Source organism: Hydra vulgaris, chromosome 08 (genome assembly GCF_038396675.1).
Source record: "Hydra vulgaris chromosome 08, alternate assembly HydraT2T_AEP".
In the NCBI taxonomy this organism is placed as follows: domain Eukaryota; kingdom Metazoa; phylum Cnidaria; class Hydrozoa; order Anthoathecata; family Hydridae; genus Hydra; species Hydra vulgaris.
Window position 1 is genome coordinate 41,408,697 of NC_088927.1, and position 19,251 is coordinate 41,427,947.

Consider the following 19,251-nt stretch of genomic DNA (forward strand, 5'->3'; position numbering starts at 1 on the left):
CAAACTATTCACTTACGATTTGGAAAAATCAGATGTAGAAAAAGATCTTGGTATATTTGTTTTAAGTGATGCTAAATATTTTCATCAAGTTATCCATGCTAGTAATAAAGCTAACAGAATGCTCAATATGTAAAAAAAAATGAATGAATTTAGTGTTATGGACCAATTTATACAAAACATATGTCAGACCTAAGGTGGAATATGCAATCAGTGGTGGGTCACTCTGCAAAATAAAAGATATAAAGATTATTGAGAAAATTCAAAGGCGATCTACCAAAGTCCCAACCATATGCAAATATCTTGGTTACACAGAGAAATGCATCATGTTTCAAATTCAAAAACTAGGGGATCGTAGAATAAGAGAAGAATTAATTGAAAAGTTTAAAATCGATAAAGGTCTTACCATCATTAATTGGCACACTAAACCTGTCATTCGTCCAGCTCGATATGATAAACGAGAACAATTTGTATGCGAATTTAACAGAAATTGTGATCCATGATATCATTTTTTTTTGTAATCGTGTTGCTAAGCATTGGAATGCACTCAATGCTGCAATAACTAACTGTTCTTCAACAAATGAATTTAAACGAATGCTTGAAAATTCAATAGATAGTTGCCTATAGTCATTATATCACTTTAATAGGATCTGTATCCTATTTGCAACTCATATACTATTACTATACTATTACTATAATATCAATTGACATCATCAGGTGTATATTATACATAACATCATCAGGTATAATATATACCTGATGATGTTAATTGATATCGATAAACATGTTGTCAAAAAGTTTTAAAAAAATTATTATTTATTTGAAAAATTTGACTAAATTAGTGCTATTTAGACCATTTGGAAATATTATATATATATATATATATATATATATATATATATATATATATATATATATATATTTATGTATCTCTCTCTATATATATATTTTTGTATGATAATAAAAAGAAATCTCCTCTTTGTTTAACATTTTGATATCATGTAAATAAATGTTTTATATAATAGATCCAAAGTATTTAATAAATATTTATATGAAAAAATACAACTATTTGGTGTTACTTAGAATTTCATACCTAGAAGCAATCATCAGCAATACATTTTTGTCAAATTGAAAAAAGAGGAATTTATTTTGATGTTTACATTTTGATATAATTTTACTTTTTTTTATTTAATAAACAGTTATCTTTGCTTGAAACATTTGTGGTAGCATTTATACTAAAAGAAAGGTTTTATCAAAGTATTTTGCGTGTGAAGTTTTTTGCTAATGTTTTAAGTTAGACTAATTTATCAAAAGATATAAAAGTTAAACTCCTTTATAAATTCCCCATTTTTAATATCAGCAAAACAATTGTAAGCACAGTACTCAATTTTTTTTTGAATTTGTGTTAACTATTTATTTATACTATTTATAACTTATAATTATTATTTACTCAGAATTTTCACTCTGCTGATACCGATGCTGATGGTGTAAATGAAATCAATAAAAGTTCTTTCAGTCAAGCATTTGCACAGTTATCAACACTTACAGCAACAGTCCATTTTCTATCTGTAATCAGGTATAATCCATTAATTTTTATGAAGATTTAAGGACTGTTCAAATAATAGTTGACAATGTAGTGGAAAGAGAAATGTTAAATGTTTGTAGGAGGTTAGAGGTTAGTTGCAATTCTCTGTAAAAAAAATCTATTTAGATACCAGATTTTATCCAATGCCCTTGTTTCAAGATATAGACCTTTATTACAATAGCGGTTATTGTTTTATATGACAAGGACAATTTTATCTTCAAACAAATTGGTTAAATCTAGTGTCTGGATAACTTTTTTTTCACATAATATTGCAACTAACCTGTCAATCTTAAAAATTGTTTTTGTGTGAAATGCAAAAACAGTTTTAAAAATTTAAAACTGTTTATGCATTTGTCATTTTATATTAATAGAAATAAATCAAATTTATTCAAAATAAATTAAATTTTCGGAGTTTTAAAAAAATCAGAAATTATCACTTGGAAGGTTGTAAGTATGAAGTTAATAAAGAATGTTTTTAATCAATTATGTTATTAAAAAAACTATTTGAACAAGCCCTTACTATATCACATATAAGTTTTTTGAAGCAGGCTCAAGCATGTTTTTAAATTTACTTAAAATTAATATTATTTATAGTTATAGCAACAAATATATATATATATATATATATATATATATATATATATATATATATATATATATATATATATATATATATATATATATAATAATAATAATAATTATTATTATATATTTATATATATATAAAAAAATATATATTTTTATATATTTATATATATATATAATAAATATATATTTTTATATATTTATTATATATATATATATAATATATATATATATATATATATATATATTTGTATATATATATAATAAATATATATATATATATATTTATTATATATATATATTTATTTTATATATATATATATATATATTATATATATATATATATATATATATATCTATATATATATATAAAATAAATATATATATATTTATTTTAAGAGGCAAAATTTTAGGATTTAGCAGAGGTTGATAGCCGGGGCTAGAAAAAAATTTATAATACTTTATGTATTATAATTTTATGCTTACATTTACGATTTATTAAATGCTGGCGTATATTTATATATTTTTAAATTCTAATTTACTTCCAACAAGAAGTTAAAATACTAGAAAATGGTTAACTGAAAACTTAAAAAATAGACTTTGTGTGAGAGTAAGAATGTTGTTATTAGTCATAATAGGAATGCCTACAATATTGCAATATTTTTTTTTGCAGTAAATGAGTTTTGTTGTCTAACAAAATTGTGGATTTTAAGCTCAGAATTGGCTGTTACATAAGAGAGATCAGATTAAAAATTGGCTGCTTGCTCTAAGCAATCAAAAAGTGAAGATCAAGACAAGTCTAGACAAGAGTAAAAAGTTGAGACGTCAGCAAATAGAGCCACTTTAGATGTAAAATTCTTATGAAGATAGTTATTGTAGAAAAGAAACAATACAGGAGCAAAGACAGAACCTTGTGGTACCCTTAAAGTTACAAAAAAAAAAGAGGAGGCCTTCAAGAATAACTTTAATACTGCAGTTAGAAATAAATAAATTAATATTCTCAAATCTTTATATAAAGAAACTAATAACAGAGTGAAGACTAATCATAGGATAGTAGGAGAAGTCAAAGTGTTTTCTAGAGTTTTGAAAAATTGGAAGCACTTCTTTGCCACATTTTAAAGGTTTAGAAAAAATTGAAGAGAATTCAGGAGAACACTTTTTTAAGACTATGATGGAAATCTATTCTGGAGCACAAACTGTAGAAGTGTTTAATTGAGAATTAACTTTAGCATTGGAAGCTAGAGTGATTTGGATGTTTAATGATGGGTTAATCTGTTTAACTGGCAAGAAGAATAAGGCCAGACCCTTGAATTCGAGATGAAATGTTAAACTTACTTTAGTTAATGATACTGTTGAAGACAACCAAAAGTCTCTAGAACCTAACATCTGAGATAAGATACAAGGTTAAGTAAACTGAGAATAACAGAGATTAACATCAGACAGGACCTTTTTACAGTGGCTTCTTGGAATAATAAAAAGACATTTGTTCTTAAGAGAGATGTTCTTGTAAAAAAGAATTTAAAACAAGTATGGGATCTGGAGCTAATTAAGGTCTCAGTTATCTTTTAAGACTTGTAAAAATTGATTTAGATTATAAAAGACTTTAAAGAATAAACATGACTTGCTTATTATTATTCTGAAAATGCACTGAAAATATATCTTATGCTAATGCTTAAGAAAACTAAACAATGATTGGAAACTTTTATAAAACAATGGAATAAAAGTAAAAAACATGCAATTGATTTATTTTAAATTCAATACTGGTAGTAACTATCAGGATTTTTAGGTAGTTTGTATATGGATAATACTGCTAATTTTTCAAAATGTATTTGATTAAGTAAATGGTTCATTAGAAACTAGCTGAGATGGGACCCGTAAAATATAGGTTTTCGTAAGTCTATTCCAAATGGAACTTCTCTATATTTTTCCTTATATATCCTAGCTTTCCGGATCTGTAAAATACGGGTCTTTACCAAACCTACCATTTCTATACATATCTATTCCACACCAATTATTTTCATACTTATTCCTTATTTACTTCAATATTGTTTAGCAAACAATTTATTCTGAAAAATTATTCAAGAGCAAAAAACTTAACATGTGCACCTTTTCCGCATACATAGAGCTTATAAGAGACTTATAATTAGGTTTTTTTTTCTGCTAAATGTTTTTCATTGATAGCTCAGTGGTTAAGTGCGCTTTCATCAGTGTTGTTTTGGGGGGTTTATTTATAGCAAAAAAATAATAATATAGCAAAATAGATTTCTAAAATTTAAAATAAAATTTTAAAGTTTTCTCATTTTATAGATATATTATACACAATTATTCCATATAATGCCTGCAAACTCAACATATGCTAAAGATGTTTACACTTACAGAGGTTTGTACCTAACGCTATACAAATGGAACTAAGAAGATCTTAGACAACTAAAACATAGTCATAAAAAAAAGTTCATTCTTATGATTATGATTAAAAACTAAAGAGTAAAATTAAATGCTAATCCAAAAGTTAAGTCAAGTTTCCTTTTTTGTCTTACATTTTTTGATTAATTTTAATTATGTTGCGTACAATTCCATAAAAATATATAAAACTGGTACAGATATATCATTTCACGAATAAGAGATTATTACAATAGTAATTAATAAATAGATTTTGTCTTTATTAGAATATATCTCATAAAAATATATACCATGTCTTTAAAAAAATGTAAATAAAATCTTATTTCTAGTTTGTTTTTCTAGTATTTGGCCACAAAGTGACGTCACATACGCAAGAAAATTGCAGCTTCAACGATTTTCGAAAAAGCCTCTATCATTTTTGATAGACGAGGCTTTTTAGATAATGTAATTTTAGCAATCAGAAATTAACAAGAGAGGAGCAAATCTAAAATTGAAGTTTCAAATTTTCCACTTAGATGAGACAATATGTTTTGTGTTTTTTCAATCTTGTCAATTTTTTTAAATATAATAAAATACCTACAAAAAATCAAAACAAAACAGCTTGAGCAAAAAAGATTTGTAATTATTAGAAAAGTTTACTTATATTACATACGATCCTGAAAAAAAATTATGTAAGTGGATTTTTTTACATTTTATAAACAATATACATAAACAAATAACATATTTGTTTATATATTGTTTACATAGGGATGATTAATCACCAAACCTGCCTAAACAATAAAGTTTAAAAAAAATTAGTTTTATATTAAAAAATGATTATATAATGTTTCTTTGCATACACCAGTATACTACACTTAAAATTTTTAAGTGCACTGAACTGCAATTACTTTTAATTTTTTTGGTTTAGTGACTTTTGTTAAGAGCTTTTAAATTTTGCGTCAAGTTATCTCATTTCAACATATTCTTTGTATCATACATACTGCAGCCATTTTTCAAAATGCCTTAAGGTAAAAAAAACAATTTGACTTTTTTACAAAATAAGCAAGTTTAGATGTCTACAAATGTTATTTAATACATATTTTCAAAGAGTTCTGAAAAAAATTCATAAAAATTATTAGTTTCAAAAAGCGTTTTACAAAGAGTTTCTGCTAATATTTTGCTTTAATTGTTTTTTTCTCGAAATATGTAATAAGCATATTAGGGCGTTTTGAAAAACGGCTGCAGCATCTATTTATAGTAAAAAAAATAAATGTACCAAAAAAACTTTTAATTGTCAAAAGAAAGTTTTATATTATTTTTCTAGCTACAGGCTTTTTTTTTTTTGCCTCTACAGCAGCACCTTCTAGAGTAGCAGGACCATCTTTATAAGTTTTTTCTTTATTAAGTTTCATATAATTTTTTTGTCAGACCATTATTAGGACTAATTTCCTGAGCACATTAATAACAATCATTAATCTCAATCATGACACAATATGCAACAAATTTTTTCTTCTGGTGTTTTAATGTTTTTAGAAATTTTAGCTTTAAAAGTCTTTTTGTTTGTTAAAGTGTATAATGTCATTACCTATGTTTGTATATAATCTCTATAAAACTTCAAAAGTATTTTGTATTTGAAAATACTCAAAAAAAATTAAAAAAAAAAAAGTCAAAAGTGATAGGACTCGAACCATGGCTTATTTGTTCAGAAGCTTGGCACGCTATCCACTCAGCCACGCTGGCATGTTGATAATCAATAATCTTTAAAACTATACAATGATTTTTTAAACGGAAATAAATGCTATAGATCAAAGTTAAGGAGAGCTTGATGCAATACAATTTTCAAGTGAAAGTCAAACTGTAAAACTTGATAAATGTTTCAGTATGTTTTAACATTACTTAATTTGAAGTTTATGTACGTAAGATATTTTCATGAACTTTAGCTCACGTTTGCATACAACAAAATGTATTGTGATGTTTTCTTTCTACTACCTTGGTTGCAATGGCTGCCGAGGGTTTCGTGTCAAACACGCCCGAAGGGGCACTACTAACACTACTAAAAAGATTAAGTTTGGCAATAGTATATAGACATATTGTTTAAACTGGATGGTGCTGAAGTGGTAAAATGTGATCCAGAATACACAAAGTAATTATACCCAGTACAAATTGGTTCTCTAGGGATTAGATTATCAGATGCTGTATTTTTGGGATAATAGACATAGACTGTACCGGTTCGACACTAACAATGTTCCTTTAGATATCATACATACCTGGAGTATAATTATTGTTTTTATTGTAGTTGCACGTGGTGTTAAAACATCTCGATCATAATTGGGTAACAATTTAGGTGTAGATATTGTTTTTATTCGAATTAGTGATTAGACCTACAGCAGTCGCATCACTTTCAAAATCATAACCTATATATATATAAATTTATATATATATATATGTATATATATATATAAATTTATATATATATATATGTATATATATATGTATATATACAGGGCTCGGTGGTAATAAATGAGTGCAAGAGCACTCATTTAATACCGCCAACAGGAAAGGCATGCAATCACACTCCAATCTTGACCATGCATTTTATTTTTTATTTTCTAAAAGCTTGACCACGGCTTTTATTAGATTATTAAAAACGTGCTGAATAAAATTGACAAAGGTAAAAAGTTTTAAACAGGCTAAACTATATAAAAAATAAAGAAATCTTAACGAAACAGAAATTAAAAATAAAAATTAAAACCTATAGCTCTAAAAAAATGAACTAACATAAATCTGAAAAACTAGAATTCTAATAAAAAATTATTTTTAATAATGTTTTGTAATTTTGTTAAGGTTGAATTACTCATTGCATTGGTTTGACGAGTTTCTAACTGATTTTTTTTATATTAGGAGAATAGCAAATAAATCTTTTTTTTAATGTCTAAATAAAAATATTTGTATGATTATTTTTTTATTTATTTATGTATTTTTATATATCAATCAAAAAAAGAATACATAAAAACAAATAAAAAAGTAATAATATAAATAAATTGAATAAAACATTAAAAAAAATTATAAGGTTCTTTTCAAATTTTCCCAATACAATTACAACCTTTTCAAACCAACCCGATGAACTATAAAACTTTGATCTTTTCTAATGTTTTTATATTAGGCGAGCTCTTTTAAAAAAAAAAACTAACATCTAATTATCAACTAAAAATCTTAGATAAAAAAAAACATCTAAAAATTATCATTTAATAAAAAACTAACTTTATTTAAATTATCAAAAAGTATTTTTTTTAAAAGTTTATTGAAACGTATTTATTGTTGTTGTTTATAAAATTAAGAATACTAATTGTTTAAAAAAAATTACATTCATCATTAAAAAAAAATACTTTTGAAATAAACAAAAGTTTTATTTAATATTCTATAATTATTTATTTAACAGCATTTTAAAACTTTCTTTAAAAGTGTTCAGCTTGGTGTAAACAAATTTTAATAGAAATTTTACATAGCATAACAAAAAAATTTTTTTTTTTATGTTTTCGACTATTAAATTATCGGATATCAAAAAGTTTATTAAAACAATCCTTTTTGTTGTTATTTATAAAATTAATTGTACAAATTGTTTTAAAAACATTTGCATTCATCCTAAAAAATACACTTTTTAACAACATGATATCTTTTTAACAACATGATATGTAATTTAAATAAATGTCTTTTATAGTTTTACAAGAGCTTTATTTACAAGCTATCTTTTTATTCGTTAAAAATAATTGCAAAATACAAAATGTGATTTTATACTTGTTACAAGCATATACATGTAATGTTAATTGTTACAAGAATACATAACAAACAAAAAGTTGTTTATCGTGGTGTGAAAAATGCTTTTTTGTAGTAACCGTGCCTTTAAAGAATAATAGCAGTTTATAATGCAATTATTGGTTTATTTCAAAAATGACTTTTGTATTTTTTATCTTAACTACAATGATAATGGTTATCTTTGATTAACAACTTTGCGAAATTAACCAATCAAAAAGATTGTTAAGTAAAAATAAAATAATACACAAAATTTAATACTGTGGAATTAAATTTTAGGCAGATTGCATGAAATATGGTGTCTTTAAGAATTCATGCAGAATTTTTTTTATATCAAAATAGTATTAATTTATAATTTTTTATATATATATATATATATATATATATATATATATATATATATATATATATATATATATATATATATATATATATATATATATATATATATATATATATATATATATATATATATATATATATATATAGCACTTTTTACTCATTTGTTTAGAATGACTGTAATTGTTGCTACTGCCAGGAAACATTGTTATACAAAAGTATATTAAAACAATCGTTTTTGTTGTTATTTATAAAATTAATTGTACAAATTGCTTTAAAAATATTTGCATTCATCGTAAAAAATACACTTTTTAACAACATGATATCTTTATGTAATTTGAATAAATGTCTTTTATAGTTTATGCTTTTGGTTTATGTGCAAGCTATCTTTTTATTCGTTAAAAAACAACAACAGCTTGTTACAAAATGTGATTTTATACTTGATACAACCATATACATGTAATGTTAATTGTTGCAAGAATACATAACAAACAAAAAGTTGTTTATCGTGATGTGAAAAACGCTTTTTTGTAAAAACCATGCCTTTAAAGAATAATTGCAGTTTATATTGCAATTATTGGTTTATTTTAAAAATGACTTTTATATTTTTCATCTTAACTACAATGATAATGGTTATCTTTGATTAACAACTTTGCAAAATTGACCAGAAAAACGTGTTTGTAAGCAAAAAAAGTCAATCTGAAACTCGAATTTTGTCTTTTTTATTTGATGTAGTAAAATTTTTAATTTTTTTATTATCAAAAAATATAAAGAAAAAGAAAGTAAGTTATATCTATGAAAAAAAAAAGTCTTTGCGAGAGCCATAAACTGCTCCCGTAAACCACTTTCGGGGAGTGTGGGTGTGCTGATAATCACCTGTTGTTTTAATTTTTTTACATTGTCTAATAAACATCATTAGCAACTTTTACATAACATAAGGTTGTTAAATTATTTAAAACCACAAAACGTAATCAAAAACATTAAGTAAAAATAAAATAATACACAAAATTTAATACTGTGGAATTAAATTTTAGGCAGATTGCATGAAATATGGTGTCTTCAAGAATTCATGCAGAATTTTTTTTATATCAAAAAAGTATTAATTTATAATTTTTTTATTTATTTTTTAACTTTTTTAAACATAATTGGCAAAATTGGGTGGTGACACGTATTTGTTTCGAAGAAGTGTCGTACTCCATTGTTGCGCAGTCGAGTTTAAAAGTTAAGCGTTAAATGATTTGAGTTTTTTCATTTTATGCGGAAAACCATTGTATAATGACTAAAAAATGATTTAATTTTTAAATTTGTTTTTTTAAATTATTTATAAATATTATTAGCTAGTGGGGATCCCTTTGCAATTCTGTTATTTTGTTCAAAATATTTATATAATAAATATTTTATATTGAATTAATAATAACATTAAATCTCATATATAGCAAAAACATATAATATCATATATATATATTTACATATATATATATATATATATATATATATATATATATATATATATATATATATATATATATATATATATATGTGTGTGTGTGTGTGTGTGTATATAGCACTTTTTACTCATTTGTTTAGAATGTCTGTAATTGTTGCTACTGCCAGGAAACATTGTTATACAAAAGTATAATTTCTTTTTAAACTTTTTTTAACTAGTGCATTGTGGGCCAGAAACAAAATTAGGGATTCAATGATACATTTTTGATGAATTTTTTGATACTCTGACTTACAAACTGTTTTTTCTTAAAGAATAAGTCAAAATGTTGCCAGAGAAGATTGTTCACTATTATATATATATAACTTTGTTCACTAAAATTTATTCACATAAAACACAAATATCATTTACTAGGTTATTTAGTAATTTATTTTTGATACTTGGGCTTGTTGTTGTTGTTTGTAATGAACAGGTCAAATAATACTCTTTGAAATTTACATAAGTTAAGTTTGGAACACTTTGAATAGTGAGCCACTACCTGTTATGATTGGGGCAAGTTTGGATGTGTGTTAGGTTTTGTAATAAATAGTTAAAATTTTATATTCAGTCTAGCATCTGGGGTAGCTGTTTTATTGTCTTTCTACATATTGGAGTATCTTATTAATTTCGTTTTATGATGCCAGTGTATCTCATTTATTTAAAAGGGCAAAGTTTTTTTGTATGAAAAATGGAAATTTATAAGTGCAAATTTTTTTGTATGAAAAATGGAAAAAAAAATTTTTTAAAAGAATAGTAGAAATATACATGAAGATATCTATGACATTTAAAAATTCCTCATAGAATGTATTTTGGCAGTAAAAGCTTTATCACTTATATATCCTAAATTTTGATATTTTTTATACAAATTTTTTCTTTTATTTTAAGTAATCCTAATGGAGATAAAACATTTAACAGTATTAAAATGGAGATAAAACATTCAACAAAACATTCAACAGCATTAAAATGATTTTTTGCATGGTATTATTGTTGATTCCAAATGAGAAATTAGTTTTTCAATATATGACCTTTGTTTTGACACTTTTTCTAGCTTCTGACCCACTTTGTAACTATTTAAATAATAAAATTTTTAAATTACAAATCTGTTTTTAATGTTAAGTAAACTTTTTAATTAGTATAATTGCTGTTAATAGAAATGTTTATAATTCAGATTTAATAATTAAATTTGTTTGCAAATGTGCTTAATTTTTATTTCTTTATTTTTTTATTAGGTAATGATTGGTGATACTGCAAGTGATTTATCAGTAACACTTCTCTGCAACATTCTACAAGGGAACGGCAATGCTATTCCTTTTGAGATTGTTAGTTTTTTTTTAAGAAGTTAGTTATTTGTTAGATATTTATTATTAGATATTTATTGTTAGATTATTATTATTAGAGGTATTTACACAATTTACTCAAGTGTTATATAGCATTATTTAATGTCAATACAAATTACACTAGTGATAAAATAATAAAACTTTAACTACATAATGAAATAATTACATTGTATTGTAGTTATTTAATTATGTCTAGTCTGGTATGAGGGGGCAGGCAACAAGCTTATATTTTGTAAGACATAATGACTGTTGGTTAGTTATACTATTCAATGGATTTTTGGGCAGACTAGTTTAAAAATTTATTGCATAGTTCAATTTGGTTTAGTTTAAATTAAAATTTTTTTATGGTTGTAAAATAGAATTTCAGACTTCAGATTCCTAAAATTTCAGATTCCAAAAATTTCAAATTTTATATTGAAACAAGCAGTAAAATATTTTCATTACTTGAAATCTTTACTTGTAGTAACTGATTATTTGGTTTTAAGGGAGTTGCTGACAAGAGATACAGTGATATCGTTATTATACGACCACTACGGTAAATGACTTTTTTTGTTAAATGTATTGAACTTTAAAATATTCATAAATTTATATTATGACCTGGATATCTTTGTACTTCTGTCGCAAAATAAATTATAAAATAAATTTAATCATTTTAGTTGACTTTATTAACAAATATATTACAAGTATTTAATCAGAAAAATATTTAATAATAATTGTATTATTAGTTATTTTCATAATATAGAGAGTTTAGCTCAAAAGAAGTTGCATTATACAACAGACTTAATCATCTAAGATTTACAGTAGTACCCAATATATTAACCAAGGTTGTTTTTTTTAGTTGTTTTTTAAATATAATTGGATTATATTTTATTATTTGAAATTATCTTTGAGATTTTAATTTTTTTTTTACTTTTATTTTCATTTATTGCAAACTTAATTATTTAACAATATTTGTTGAAAATGTTCACAAAAATTGTGGTTCTTTACTAGTGATTGACTAAAGTTTGGTTTCAATTTCAGCCAAAATTTCAATTTAAACCGATACTGAAATTTCGGTTTTAGTACTTTTTATAAATTCGGTAAGAAGCAAAATTTTGGTTGAAAAACTTACCAAAAATCAAAGTTTTAATTTTGTATGATTTTAATTTTTTATTTAATTTAGAAAATTTTTTTTGACAGTTTCTTCAAAGTATTTTATCATTTCTAAATGAAATTTTAGGCCTATTGTTTACAAGTTACTTAACTTTTTGATTAATAAACAGCACCTATCCATCTACTTCTTAAAAATATCAAAACCGCAAATAATCAAACTATTGCAGTGCACATACTGTTTTAAATCTTGCGGTGATAGCATCAGTAAAGAATTAAATTAAATTACTTTACAATTTTCTTGAAAATAAAAAAATAAATTATATTGAAAAAAAATGATGCAATTTTATAAGTTGGCTTTATTAATCTTTTATGTGTCATATTTAAATTTTATATCATCCTTTTATATCTTATCAATTTTTTTTATAATTTATTGTGTATAGTGTTTTAACTGCTGAAAAATTAAATTTTTACTTAATCATAAATTATTTAAAACATATACTTCATCCTAGACATATCTAGTTATTATGTACTAATTTATTATTTTTCTTTTAATTGTTAGAAAGCTTCAAATTCCTGCATTCAACGTCAGACTGAACAATTTGTAAACAGCCTACAGGTATAAATTAAAGCACAGATATTAGTTTGCTGAGCAAAGTTTAACTGGCAATTAATTCTGACTATTAATTGCACAATGAAATTTGATTCATGCCACTTGATTAAGTTTAATTTGTTGAGAAGTTGTTATTTAATTTGAGAAAAGTTGATCTTATACTGTTGTATAAGATCAACTTTTTTTGTTGTGTTTTCCTAAATGTTTCCTAAAAGTTAGCTGCTTACAGAGAGCTTCATTGAACCTGTATTCATGTACAAAGAGCTTCATTAAATCATTCATTCAAGACTATTTCTATTATTAGATGTGATGTTCTGATCATTTTGCCAAAATATGTCTGGAAAGTTAAAGTTGTCTGTCACAATGAAAATGTTATATACATTTTAATCAACTAAGTGTGTGACATAACCAAAAGTACAAATTATTTAATTTAATGCTACTAAATCAATTGAAAAATAAAAAAATACCTTGTCGCTCAGAGCAATAAATACAATCTAATAGAAATTTTTCTAATAGTAAATTTATTTCAACCTAAAGTTGTTTTGTTTAGTTTTAGCTGCAGATTGCCTTGTTTACCTTCCATGACTGATTCTATCTTTCCTAAATAGTATGATGTTATCATTTGATGGCACATAAGTAGACTTAAATTAAGTTTTAGTAATGGAGATAAATAAAGATTTTTATGGAGATATATGGTTCAGCTAATAGTTGCATTTTAAACTTTTTGACTAAGTAAAGTTGCAATGGTGTAGAAACAATGAAGAGGTAATAATTTTTAATGAAGGTGGTTTGTGTTTAATTTAGATGTAAGTGTTATGCATGCATATGTAACAGTCAACTTCTTTCCAGTAATCAGTCACATTTTTAGAAATAGGTAAAAATTGGTTGATGTTTTTTCCTGGATAGTTAAAATTGAGAGTTAGCTTTGTCCTCAGTTTGTTTCATCTATATTAACTTACTATAGGTTGAATTAAATTTATACTAATTTATGCAGCTTATTATTGTTTTTTTTATTATTGTTTTGATAGGTTTCTTTTTTGTTTGAATTTAGGCTGGATTTCCTTCTACTGTCAATACTATTTTTAGGTAAGTTTTTTTAAATCTTTTAATTTTACAATATCAATTAAAGATATAATTCTGCTTTTTTTATTTTGAAGGACTGGTGACAAGCTGTGCCTGGACCAAGAATTTACTTTTTCACCTTGTTTGCTTTGTCAGGTAAAATTTTTTTATTTTTAGGAACTGTAATTCTATTTAATGGCCCCTCTCTCTTACCAATTTACATCTTGAAAATAACCAAGATTTAAAAACGATCATTTTACATCATAAACACAAGTTGGTGTTCAGCCCTGTTTTGCTTCTTATTTTAGATTGTTTCTGGTTTGCTATCACAGTCTTCAAAACATGCGTTTGTAATTATGAGAAAAATCAGTTTGTAAAATTGAATAAGCAAACCAGGATTTTTTAAAATAAATTAAAAATTAAAGCTAAATTTAAAATTTAAAATTTTTGAAAAATTCTAGTTCATTTTTACTTAAATTTCCAATGCAACTGCTTTTAATAAATGTTTAAGTGCAACTTGTTCATTGTCTCATTTATATATGCTAGAATTGTTTATTATGTGGTTCCATATTTTTTCATCTTTCTTTCAAATTTTCATAATTTCATCAATTTAAAAGTATATCCGATTATTTCACTTTTTCAGCTCTATTTTGACATCTTCAGTTAATGCATTCCAGCAATTTTATGTCTTAATGAAAGATGACTTTCCATGGAATTACTTTTTTAATATTTTAGAAAACGGTTTTAACATTAACAATACCATTTGGATGTTGTTAAATAGCATGTTACTATTTGTATGTTGTACTTAGTACTCAGTGCTGTATACAATGGAATTTGAAATAAGATATGGTTTAAGGTGAAGATACTGAAAAAACAGTTCATGCTTTCGTTTGATATAAATTGATATGTGGTTTCTGAGGTTTCTCATGTAAAAAAACAAATTCTTTAGAACAAGTAAGGCTAAAAAATAATAAATTTGTCAAAGCTTAACACGTTAAAACACAAAATTGTATATATTTTAAGCTCATACTTTATTCAAGATGTACAAAATTGAAAAAACAATATAGTGTATATGGAATAACATACAATGAATTTAAGTTGCTTATTGAAATTTTTCTCTCACCTTTTTGTTCTTAATAGAATCTATATAGAATAAAGTTTCAAAGACAAGTAACGTCTGTTCACAAAAAATCCGGAATGAAAAATTGTTCTTAATTGAATACAAAATTAATCGATTTTTGACAAAAATTTTAACTAAAATGAGTGACTAGACATTGTTAACTATTTTATAACCGAAAGTGGTCCTAAATCAGCGGCTTTTCGAACTTTAGTTTTGACTGAATCCATTAGGTTGAAAAAGTAGTCTGGATCAAACTCTTTCAACTTTAATCGAATTCTATTCTTAAGGTGGTCAAGATTTTCATTTCCATAAACTTTTGCTTTTAAATGTGCCCAAAAATTTTCAATTGGCCGTACATTTGGGGGGTTATCTTTAGCGTCGACAAAGTTAATACCTAAAGTGTTGTAAGTTTCTAATGTGTGTTTTGCATAATGACATCTCGCTCCGTCAGGCCAAAATAAAATTTTCATGTTTTGATGCTTGGAATTTATAAATGGAAGAAGTCTTTTTGTAATACATTCTTTAGAATAAGTTTTTGCATCCAGTGCACAGTTTTTTACAGCAAAATAAGGCGATGAATGACCAAAACGACTGATTGCAATCCAAACGAGAACTTTCTTGTCAAACTTTTTTTTGAAGTTGAATTTAATGTTAGGATCAGTTTGAGAACTATCCTTTGTATAGTAGCCAGAGTTTTGTGAACAATTTGCACCATTTACACAGAAATAAGATTCATCGTCCATGATGATTTCAAACTCATTTGATGGCTTGAAAAAAGTTTTTGAAAGTTTTAATAAGTTTTTCTTTTGTTAAATTTCTTGCTTTTCTGTTGTTTTTGGTGCATTTTTTTTTTGGTATACTTTAGTCCGTGCATACTTAATAATCTATTTACGTATGAAACGCTTATCTTATATTTTAGTGCCAATTTTCTTTGCGAAATCCCGATTCTCTCTTCTGCTCTTGCAATCATGGACTCTCTCTTTTCTGGTGTAATTTTAAAAGGTTTTCTGCCGCAACCGATTTTTCTATTCATTGGCAAATTATTTTCAGACCTTTTAATTATGTCATAAATTGTAGATTTAGCAATTCCCATTTTCTTAAAATGATCCACTGTAAATTTCTTTCCACTGTTTATGTTTTGTTTATAAAAATTTCCAATCACATTTCTAACATCGTTCTCTTTTAGATGCTCCATGTTTATTTGAATTAATTATTTAAACTCAATTTTGCCACAAAATGAAACTGTTGTTGTTGACCGATTAAATTTAAAAATTTCAAATCGAAAATTCGAAATTTAGAACAATTTGTGTACATTTGAAATCAGTCCGGATTTTTTGTGAACAGACGTTAAATAAATTTCTTACATCTCTGTTTTTAAAAAAGTAAATATCACAAGATATCATAATCAAAAAGTTTATATAAGAACGTGTTCTTGAGGCAATTGCTTATTAATAAATAAAAAAGAAATGACAAACTGGATCGTTTGGTCAATCTAATTGGGCAAAGTATTTGTTTATAAGAATTTTAATGGAACATAATGAGATTTGTATCAATGTAGTAACATTAATTAACTAATATATTTGTTGAAAAAATATATTTGTTGAAATAATTAATATGGTTGAAACCTTTAAAATTTTGATTAGAAGTTTATTTTTTAATCATAATTAAAAATTTCACTTGATTCTGTTTCTTTAATTAGGATAAGGTGGGTCTAAGGGGTAATCTGGGTCTCATTGATATTTATTAGTTAAATGGATAATGGTTTTATGGATAAAAGTTTTAATTTTCTGCACTTTATTATAATATTTAAAACTATTTAAATTTAAAGTATAACCTAGCTATGCTGTGTACAATGAATCATTAGCTATGCTATCAGAAACATCAGCTATGCTGTCAGAATCATCAGTTATGCTGTCAGAAACATCAGCTATGCTGTCAGAAACTTTTTTTAGGTAAAATGCTAACTACATTATAACAGTCTCTGTTTTTAAACTTTAGAGAAATACTAAAGTTTATTATATTACATACAATCCTGAATAAAATGTTATATAAGTGGATTTTTTACATTTTATAAACAATATACATAAACAAATAACATATTTGTTTATATATATTGTTTACATAGGGATGGTTAAGCGCCAAACCTGCCTATACAACAAAGTTTAAAAAAAATTAGTTTTATATTAAAAAACGATTTATATAATGTTTCTTTGCAAACACCAATATACTATACTTAAAATTTTTAAGTGTACTGAACTGCAATTACTTTTAATTTTTTTGGTTTAGTGGCTTTTGTTAAGTGTTTTTAAATTTTGCGTCAGATTATTTCATTTCAACATATTTGTTGTATCATCTATACTGCAGCCATTTTTCAAAATGCCTCTCAGTGTAGTTAAGGTGTATTTACAAATTATTCAAATTCTTTTATATGGAATTAGTATGGTTTTATTAGGGTATTATGTCTAAACAAGAGCTTTAGATGTTGTATTTTTTTTTTTGCTTTAGGTTTTTTAATATTTAAAGAAACTTTTCTTTTTTTAAAACAATTTTCCAAACCTTTTTACTACCCCTAATAGTGACTCTAAAGAAAACTATTTAGGAGTCTTTAGATCACTTTTGCTCATCGGCGTTAACATGAACTTAGGTAAAATCTTTTAAAAATGTGCCTTAACCCACTATAGATCCTAGTTCTAATTGAATCGATGTATACAAAAACGTTTTAAGTCATAAAAACTATTTTTTCGGGGATAGAGAAAAAACTTATTAAACCCAAAATTATTACTTTAATAAATTCAAAAAAAATTCTGGGTGCTTTTTGACATCTTTAAATATTAGATTTGTTAAAATATATATGAAAATTTGTGATATATATATATGTGTTATACATAGTTAAAGTTGTCTGACTTAGAACCTTTTTGTTTACATTTGTTGAGGATAATAACAAAAAGCTTGTCTTTTATATATTTATTCATTTTTTGTACAAAAAACTATTAAAAATCGAAGTTCAAAGTATTACACATGTTAAATCACACAATGTATAAAAGGACCGATTACAAAGCTTTTGTCAGACACCTCACTGGATATTGTGTTCCTTTTCCCCGCCATTCGTCTCATCGGTTGTTGGCCAGCTTATGAGTTCATCATAAAAACCACTGAACTCATCCGGAACATATTGCATTAGCTTCCTAATATCTTGCAGTTTCACTCTTTTTATTGGAACATTACCCAATGGGTAGCACACATTTTGTGGAAACTCGACGATGCGATCGACGAATTGAGACATCTTGTAAGTTTGGACCATCAGCCCATCAATGAGTGGCCTACAGACAATTAAATAGAACGATATGGAACGTGTTAGATTAGTTTTGTCTCAGACGTTTTTATGAAAACATGTTGCATGGTATGCTATGATGAGGCCTAAACAAATTATTAAAAGGCTAATTGGGTATCGAAATTGCAATACAAATCTCACATGCAATCAGTTCCAACAGTAGTAGCAGGTACAGTTCTTCCTTTGTAGTCAATGTACTCTTTACCTTTCACTCTAGCTTCTTTAACAACATTCCTTTTCCACATAGCCTCATTTTTAACCTTTCTTCCACTGCTAGTACTAGGTTCTTCATCCATTATAAGTCTTTTTCATTAAAACAACGAGATGAATTGTAATAATTACAATTCATAACGCAATTTAGTTATTAAATTGTGTGGGAGAAACCCTGTACGGCGGATTTGACTGACGTAGTTTCCTTGTGGAAATATAAATATAGTCTAAACGGTTTTTTTATGAGCATATTTGAGGTGTTTTTTAAAGTATAAGTTGAACGAGGAATTTTTGTAGAAGCAGTTTTTTTA

At 25.2% G+C, this 19,251-nt stretch overlaps 1 protein-coding gene across 2 annotated transcripts in view; it reads left to right on the forward strand.

Annotated features, from left to right (window-relative positions):
- LOC101240069 (cytoplasmic tRNA 2-thiolation protein 2) overlaps positions 1-19,251 on the forward strand; it is a 41,062-nt gene that overhangs the window by 11,102 nt on the left and 10,709 nt on the right. For both annotated transcript variants that reach the window (XM_065803752.1, XM_065803753.1), the window contains exons 7-14: positions 1,452-1,573; positions 10,283-10,328; positions 11,408-11,497; positions 12,001-12,050; positions 12,258-12,339; positions 13,167-13,223; positions 14,269-14,303; positions 14,375-14,435. In XM_065803752.1, coding sequence (XP_065659824.1) covers positions 1,452-1,573; positions 10,283-10,328; positions 11,408-11,497; positions 12,001-12,050; positions 12,258-12,339; positions 13,167-13,223; positions 14,269-14,303; positions 14,375-14,435 — 543 coding nt within the window. The remainder of the gene's footprint in view (positions 1-1,451; positions 1,574-10,282; positions 10,329-11,407; positions 11,498-12,000; positions 12,051-12,257; positions 12,340-13,166; positions 13,224-14,268; positions 14,304-14,374; positions 14,436-19,251) is intronic.